Source organism: Etheostoma cragini, chromosome 11, assembly GCF_013103735.1.
Source record: "Etheostoma cragini isolate CJK2018 chromosome 11, CSU_Ecrag_1.0, whole genome shotgun sequence".
In the NCBI taxonomy this organism is placed as follows: Eukaryota; Metazoa; Chordata; class Actinopteri; order Perciformes; family Percidae; genus Etheostoma; species Etheostoma cragini.
In genome coordinates this window covers 7,542,676-7,551,287 of record NC_048417.1, presented here as the reverse complement: position 1 = coordinate 7,551,287, position 8,612 = coordinate 7,542,676, and the positions used below count along the sequence as shown (strand labels likewise).

At 39.4% G+C, this 8,612-nt stretch overlaps 2 protein-coding genes across 2 annotated transcripts in view; one reads left to right on the top strand and one right to left on the bottom strand.

Moving 5' to 3' along the window:
- Positions 1–2,155, bottom strand: part of LOC117952784 (TBC1 domain family member 8) — a 26,682-nt gene extending 24,527 nt beyond the window's left edge. Inside the window, exon 1 of the mRNA XM_034885320.1 lies at positions 1,790–2,155. Coding sequence (XP_034741211.1) covers positions 1,790–1,916 — 127 coding nt within the window. The 5' untranslated portion in view covers positions 1,917–2,155. The remainder of the gene's footprint in view (positions 1–1,789) is intronic.
- Positions 2,156–4,445: 2,290 nt separating this feature from the next.
- Positions 4,446–8,544, top strand: pdcl3 (phosducin-like 3). Its single transcript, XM_034885322.1, has 6 exons — positions 4,446–4,698; positions 6,143–6,260; positions 6,521–6,611; positions 6,877–7,020; positions 7,515–7,723; positions 8,106–8,544. Exons 1-6 carry the CDS (start codon positions 4,693–4,695, stop codon positions 8,252–8,254), a joined length of 717 nt encoding a protein of 238 aa, XP_034741213.1. The 5' UTR covers positions 4,446–4,692; the 3' UTR covers positions 8,255–8,544.
- Positions 8,545–8,612: the final 68 nt, after the last annotated feature.

The following is an 8,612-nucleotide window of genomic DNA, read 5'->3' as shown; positions in this document are numbered from 1 at the left end:
TGGAAAAAGGCTGCAATGAAACAAAGAGTGAAAAATTTAAAGGGGTCTGAATACTTTCCGTACCCACTGTATATAGATTTTAACCAATATAAAACATTACAGAAAGAATAGTAAGTGACATACAGTATACAGTTATTTTTACACTCCTTGTTTAATACTCAATTCTGATTGGTCAGTGGTCATCAATCTTTGATTTGATATGACGACCTACTTTGTCGGATCTCAGATTTAAACGGTTTAGCACACTATTGTCATATTGGCATTTGTGAAATCCATGAAATAATAAACATTTCTCATTACAAACAATAAAAATAACAATAAAAAGACGATGGGAATCAGTTCAGAAACGTAACTATCTATGATTGTTTGATTGCTAACATTAGCTCAAAACGCCATTCAAGTGACAGCCTTTGTTTTGTTTGATTGTTAGCTTGTAGCTAAGCTAGAAGTCATTTCAAAAACGTTTTAGCTATCTATGATTGTCTGATTGCTAACGTTAGCTCAAAACGCGATTCAACTGACAACCTTTGTTGTGTTTGATTGCTAATTTGTAGCCAGCAGCATAGTGGTTAAGTGGGTCCATTTTACTGTATTGACATTACAGAAATCTCTCGTTAGCATCTTGTAAGCTACTTGTCGCAAAGTGACGCATGCGTGACTCAAATCTGCACTCAACTTACATCGGGGAGTGACAGATAAACTGCGCCTCGCCTGTTTAGTGGACGAGGGCAGGTGGCAGCAGCCAGGGGCGGTGACAAAAATTGGCGGTAAAATCAGACCGTCTGAACAGGAAGTTACAGAAACACTGTGGTCCGGTTCCAATTTAATAAAATAAATCAGACCCATATTTCAGCTTTATAAAAAACTCCTACGTGTCACAATCTCACAGTAGAAAAATTAAAAAAGTTTTCTTGTGGAAAAATCCCTGCACAGTTAATAAAAACAAATCAAAGTAAGTTAGTTTGGTTTGTTGGTGATGTGTTGCTGAAGCATTGACCCTTTAATATTGTTTTTTTTTTACCATGCACTTTGCATGTAGGTGTTGTAGTGCATGAAACCCCTCCCACTGTACTTCTAATCTTGGTTTTAAGACCTATGTGAAACTAGGAGGTGGGAAAGTTTGGATAGGACGTAAAAAATTGTTGCATACTTTTAAAGAAATTGAAGTGTTTCTATTCTGGTCATAACCAGAGACGTTGCAGAAATGGGCAAGATGAAAAAGATGTTTTTTGAACATCAAAGTATGTAAACCTAGTCTAGGAGACCCCAAGAGTACAAATATGGAGCCGAAACAGAGTGTAATAAGAAACTTTCAACCACAGTTAAAGGTTGGAGAGTTTGAGAAAATCAAAGCTTAAGGGTCAATGGTTCAGATCAAGGGGCCGTAAAGTTAGAAGGTTGGTTTAGCATCAGTCTACATAACACACACAGACTGTGGTACACCGTCTGAACCCATTAACCCTGTGATTGGACTAATCTAGGATTTTCCAGAATTGTGGTTCAACAGACCTTAACTATTTAATCTTTCTTTGTGGGATACCCCCTAGTGATCCTGTCTGCTGATTATTTGTGGATCTTTTTTTTCTGTTTTTGCTATTTTTGTTGTTGACTTGTCATCCTGACCACTGGCTTTCTCTGGCTTCTCCAGTGTTGTCACTGTTTACCTGTGGTCCTGCCTGTAGTAGCTACGGTCTGTCTTTGTGGTCTCGCCTTTGCGTGTTGTATTCGTTGTGTTGTTTTCGTTGTGTTGTTTTTGTTGTGTTGTTTTTGTTGTGTTGTTTTTCTTTACCTGTGATCCTGCCCGTCGGCTCTCCGTGGCCTCTCCTCCTCTGCAGGAGGAAGAAGTCGTTGCTCCTCACGGTCACCCAGAGCTTCAGAGCGTTTTTCAGCAGAACTTCCTCCGGATTTAGCCACATTTCTTCCAGCAGGGAGGGACCGGGGAAAGACCTCCGCCGTTGAGTTCTTTGCAGCGTCGCTTTACAAACTTTTCCCCCGGTCGGGAGCGCCCTGATCGGTCCTACACCGGCGGGGTTTCGGGTTTATCCATGATCATATCCCGGATCCTGCGCTCCCGACAGCTGCAGGCTTCAGACACGCTCGCCTCGCGTCTGCTGCTCTCTCACGCCCGATTTGCAGCAGCTGTACACACCAGACAAAGATCGTCTATTTGAGAAAATGACCCACTCTGTAGTTGAATCAGGCCCACACAGTTTTGCTCATTAAAGATTATTGTACTTTTTAATGAATAAAAATGTAACGTTATCTGTGATTTTTTTTTGTTATCATTTTGCTAAATTGTTTTAGATCCCAGAATCCCGAACCATAACAACAATACACATTCAGAGTTTTATTTATTTGGCACAAAAATCTCTTATGTAGCCTATATTAATAAAATATTAAATTGTTTTCTCAAGACTCGGTCATGGATATTCTATTTGGCACTTTATCTGTTTAGGTTTATTCTCTTGAAAGTAGGCTATAAACAGCCTATGAGGTTTACCAGTATTGTAAGAATCAATAGCTTAATTTAGCTTAGCATTCTTTTCTTTTTTCTTTGTGGAATAAGAATGCAACATCATTCTAGCATATTCACGTTTTCATTCATTTTAAGAGGGGAAAAAGTTAAGTAAGTCATCACAAACCAAATCTGAAAACTTCAATAATTTTCCTCATGTGTCAAGACCAAAATTGACTTCAGCTCAGTGGCCTCACTGACCTAAATTTGAAGATGTTAGGTGACCCACAATTCAGATGTTCCAGCTCTTTTGTGATAATACAAATTCACTTAGCCACAACATAGAGTCACTGTAAAACATGTTTAGCCCAAAATAGGCTAACTAATAATACAAAAAGGTAAAGTTGAAAAAATCACCTGTAAAATGAAATTCAGCAGCAGTTCATGCCAAAATTGGTCAGTCATTTTGTTTTGTAAATAGTTGTGAATTAAAACATGAAATGAACTACAGATTGCAAAACATCTACTAGGACAGGGGGAAACCTTTTCACACGCAAAATTAAAAAACAGAGATTACATTTGTGGTTCCTGAAAAACAGGGACTGAGTGGGCACTCTTTATTTTATTTTCCTTCCCTTCCGCAGTTGACCAACTTTCCCTTCCGCCAGTTCCGGCAGAGAGCCACTGGCCCTCACGTGATTGGCTGTTTAGCTGACACGGTGCTCAGGTGCTCAGGTGCCCAGCACGTTAATTATCCCACAAAGGCTCATTGTATGAATTTATTTATTCATTATTATGAAAAAGACAATGCATGGAGGCTCTTTATATCCTATCATTCCACTGGTCCTGAAAGCTGAATGACAAATTAACAAACATATACTAATTATTACTTACATTTTAGTAAGCATACTTACATTTTCCTTTTAAGACCTTTAGTAATATCCAGAGTAGTTTTAGCTGTTGGTGAACTTTAGTGGTGTACATTCCCTGACAAACCTACCAATAATGAAGCTACCAAAACAGAATAATATGTAGTTATACTGGTGCTTCTGGTACCTCAATTTTGCTTAGTTTGGTAATCCATAGTTGATAGTCAGCAATAAATATCACCAAATATCCATTTACTGTAATGCTCAGTCCTGTGTAGTATAAGAAGAGGAAGAAGAAAAAGAGGAAGTTAAGCAAGTACGACTGGCATCTAAAACTAGATCTCAACATGAGGTGCCACCAATTTAACATGAAGACAGTTAAATACACTTTAATACGTTTAGCTTAGCCTCAACATTGTTAACTACCGTAAATACCTTCCACTTCAGTCTTTTTGGTGTGTTTTCTTTACATGAGTTGTTGATACGTTGTTAATTTAAGGTTATAGTAACAGGTAATAGCACTGCAATTTTGTTACTTTACCTAAGCATTTGCAGTATGTGATACTTATGCCTTCATTTTACAATTCAGGAGTAAATATTGCACTTTTGCTAATAGATTTATGACTGTTATTTTGCCAATGGAGTATTGATGTACACGATAAACAACATCATCAGGAAAAAATGATTGTGTGTTGAGTTTACACAAGTCAGCATTTAGTAATAGTAATGGCACGTGTTTGCAGCCACACTCTGAAAAGGAAATCTATTTAGATTTGGTCGTGTACATCTAAACTTTTCAGGGCACAATGTTTATTTCCAATGATTCTTTTTTATTATGAGTTTTTCTCGTTTTTCTTGTATTATTTTGATGTGCATGTTCGTTTTCCACCTGTTATCGAGACTCAACCTCATCCCAAACCCTCTCTGATGTGTGCGTGTGTGTGTGTGTGTGTGTGTGTGTGTGTGTGTGTGTGTGTGTGAGCAACAGCACCTGTTTGGTTTCGCTCTTGACAGCCACAAATGGAATGCTGCGCTCCCACTCCTTATATGGTCACAGTGATTCTCAAAAGGAAGTTGGTGTCACTTTTATTATTGTCCTACCCGTTACTCATCTGTTCCTTGTCTTTTAAACACTAACTACCGAGCTGTAGTACTGCATGAAAAAATAAGAATCATACAGTCTGTGTATAAATTTACATCATATGTAGTGAAAGTGATTTTATGTTCACCCTGGACGCATTGTGTGCGTATCTGAGACAGTCATAGCTTTTTGTTTTCTGCCGGATTCGGTCCGTCAGCGGTCCTTCTGTTTCCGTGTCTGGGAGGAGAGCAGTAGTGTGATTTCAGAAGAAGCTTCTATCTGTTAACATGCAGGTTGGTATTACGTTTTAAGGCATTTAAACGCAGTGGTTTAACGATGGTGAATGAGGCGATTCAACACCGGTTGATGTTGGTGTTGAGTGGGAAGAAAATTTCAAAGAAGAGCTTTGAAACTTAGCTTTGCTGTCTAGCTGGGCGTAGCAACTGTTTAAATATCAGATTTACTATTAGAGACAGAGTGAGACACGTTGCCATGAGTTCAGCTCGTGCAAAAGCAGAAACGACGTTGATAAACCGATTAGTTGGTAGTAGGGGTGGCAGTAGCTCAGTCCCCAGGAAGTTGGTTTGGAGACCCCCCTCCCCCGCCGCTTAGGACGCTAGTTTCACCACTGGCTGCCCACTTACTCTGACATCTTGCCGTGTGTGTGTGTGTGTGTGTGTGTGTGTGTGTGTGTGTGTGTGTGTGTGTGTGTGTGTGTGTGTGTGTGACCTACGTGTAGTTCTTTCTAACCAGAGTGTAAATTGTAATTTCCCCACTGGGGATCAATAAACAGCACACATTATAATTAGTAGGGCTGGGCGGTATGAAGAAAATCCAATATCACTATATTTTTGACCAGATGCCTCGATATCAATACCACAATGATATTGTAGTGTCGGCTATTGGTGCTTTTGCAAAATCATTACACAATGACATTTTTGATAAGTAATCATCAGTAATCTGATGGTAGGTCCAGAAAATGACATAACTTTAGTATAATGCAACCTTTAAAACCAGGAAAAGACCAGACTTATGCCATATTACAATATCCAAAAATCTAAGACGATATCTAGTCTTATATCGCAATATCACGATTTAACTGATGGCAATTTTGATCATGTCAACCATTTGGTAATAAACGCAAATAATCTAAACTATACAGTGTAAGTAGAAATGTTCTACGCATTTATTTTATAAGTAAATTAATCTACTGAAGTTTTTTCAAGTAATTTAGTCTACAAAATGTTAAAAGAATAAAAGAAGAAACAACCCAAATTGCTTATTGTCTAAGGGCTAGTTAAAAAAAAACCAAATGTTTCAACGGAAAGGAAAATAGTAAATCCTCACATTTAAGTGTGTGTGATTTTCACTTATTAGCTTAGCTGTCAACAAGTTCTTATTTGCCACAAGAGGTAGAATAATTGGTTGCAACAATAGTTGGCACAGCAAGAAGTTAATCTACAGTGTTTGCAGAATTGTTGTTAAAGATAGACTAAACATGCAGTTTTTACAAGTCCAGGTTGTCAGTCAGGTCTGGCTCTATTGCTTTAAATTAAAACCTACTTAGCCTTGAGTCATGCCACTACTTTGTAGGTTAGCCAGATGCCCCAGGGCTGCCGTCCCCAATAGATGACATCTTTTATTTTAAGGATGTACACATGGAAAAACTTTGGCTTGCAGTCCCCCAATCTCTAAAAGAAACCCCAAATAACAATGTTTTTTGTTTTTTCCCCCCAGGACCCAAACGAAGACACAGAGTGGAATGATATCCTGAGGAAGAAAGGCATTCTTCCTCCCAAAGAGGTACCAAAAGAAGATGAAGAGGAAGAGCTGGCTCTCCAACAGCAGTCTGTTGGTAAGAGAGACCGTTGAGGATATGTATCAGTTATTCTTTGTGGCTTAATTTGGGGAGTTTCCACCTCAAAAAACACATTTTTAATTGTCACGTAAATCAGTTTACCCCACAGTTTTGTTGTTTTGTGCAAATTAAAGTCATGTAAATTATATCAAATAAAAGTTGTTGTTTTTTGTAAAAGAGTTTAGTGTGGTCAATTTTGACTTTGGTTGACAGCAGAACATGTTCTCAGGTGCTCTGATTGTTGTTTCTCTGAACAGTTAAAACGTATGAGGACATGACACTGGAAGAACTGCAGGAGAATGAAGACGACTTTAGTGAAGACGATGAGGCTGCCGTTGAAATGTACAGGTGAGTTGAGATTATGCAGGTAGGTGTCTTGTGTACAGAGCAACCCCCAATCATGTGTATTATACTATTACTCTGTATGCAGGGCCTCCGGAAAACTTATTTTTCTTCTCCAGGCCACCCCAGTGGTTAGTACACGTCAAAATCCACTGGAAAACTACCTTTTACAGGATGGCTTAATACCAAAAGTACCACAAAATGCAATTTGTTGGTGACTGAAACCTATTCACTGTGACTGCACACTGATATAAGATGTGTCACCTTGCAGACAGAAGCGTCTCGCGGAGTGGAAGGCGACTCAGTTGAAGAACGTGTTTGGAGAGGTGGTGGAAATCTCTGGGCAGGACTACATCAAGGAGGTCAACAAGGCCGGAGACAGCATCTGGGTGGTGCTGCACCTTTACAAACAGGGGTAGGCCATTCAACAAAATCGAGTACTTGAACAAGTTCGCGGGAAAAAACATCTTGTGTCCAGGACAGGAAAGACAGGAAAAATTGTGAGTTGAGTTTTTCAACGCCACGGGCCAACACAGCTGTTAAGTTAATATCAGCGCAAAGCGCCTGACGGAACAGCGGTGCCCCAGGAAAGAACTCGTTTTGGTGGAACATGTTTAAGTTCAAAAGTGTTTTTAGTTGTGCAAGAGAAAACTCAGCTTGGACAGATAGTCTAGCTAGCTGTCTGGATTTACCCTGCAGAGATCTGAGGAGCAGTTAATCAAAGTCCTCAGAAATCCACCGGAGTTTAAAATCCATCACTAAGAAAGCAGAAGGTGACGGTCTTCCGGCCGAAATGAGGGACCTCCGGTGGAATTGACAGCGGCACCGGAATTAAACATTGTCAAAATAATCTAGTGCAGCACTAACCGGTCTATATGATGTTTTCTCTCTGCTCATCTCCTTTCCCAGCATCCCACTGTGTACCCTTTTAAACCAACACCTGAGTTTGTTGGCCAGGAAGTTCCCTCAGACCAAGTTCCTCAAGTCCATCTCCACCACCTGCATCCCCAACTACCCAGACCGCAACCTGCCCACCATCTTTGTCTATTTTGAGGGAGAGATGAAGGCCCAGTTCATTGGGCCCCTGGTCTTTGGGGGCATGAACCTTAAAGTTGAAGGTAGGAGGCAACTTGCTTTCAAAAAAGCAGCAGGACTCAACTCTTGAGGGCTATCAGAGGATGTAAAGTGATGTCAGCATAAACATAACATTTTGTACAATTGTTGAATCCTAGTATATTTTTAAATGGACATTTAGTGGTTCCTAGATTTTTTTTGATCTGCAGATTAATATATTATTTTAATAGTCAATTTAAAAAACATAGAGCTGTTGCAGTGTTATCTGTGGAATTTGATCTCAATTCTTTCTTTCCAAAATGCATTTGTTTTTTGACATTTCAATCTTTTAATTGTTGCAGTTTTACTCTAACTATTTGGACAAACAGTCACACCCTGTTCATGTCATGTTTTATAAATCAAGTGTTTATTTGTGCTGTCCACCAGAGCTGGAGTGGAGGTTATCAGAGTCCGGGGCGGTGAAGACAGACCTGGAGGAAAACCCCAAAAAGCAAATCGAAGACAAGCTAATGTCATCGATCAGATGTTCGCTTCCTACAGGAAAGGACAGTGACTCTGGGGACGAGGATTATTAGAAACAAACACCTGTCACTCCAAACCAGCGGCATTTGGACAGGACACTTGGCTGGACCTATCAGCTTTTTGCTTGAAGCACCCGGCCTCCTGTACATCTCCATAGGGAGAACGGCACAACTACCGCTCTTTTATAACACTCTTTTGTAGTTTGAATAAACTTCTGACTCCATCAACTGAATTTTTACATAAGAATCAAACTTTTTTTTTTATTACACCTCATAATTGTCACAAAATGTTCATATACATTTCAGTCTGTTGAATTAAATGTGATTCCACCTCTTTGCCACAATTATCAGTGCCATTTCTTCTTTAATTTTCATTTTTGACAGAATCTGTGTCACTAAAGGACTTTTAAGA

Coding starts and splice junctions, on each gene's coding strand:
- pdcl3 (XM_034885322.1), top strand. Junction 7,021..7,514: donor CTGCACCTTTACAAACAGGG/GTAGGCCATTCA, acceptor CTCCTTTCCCAG/CATCCCACTGTGTACCCTTT. Junction 7,724..8,105: donor CATGAACCTTAAAGTTGAAG/GTAGGAGGCAAC, acceptor GCTGTCCACCAG/AGCTGGAGTGGAGGTTATCA.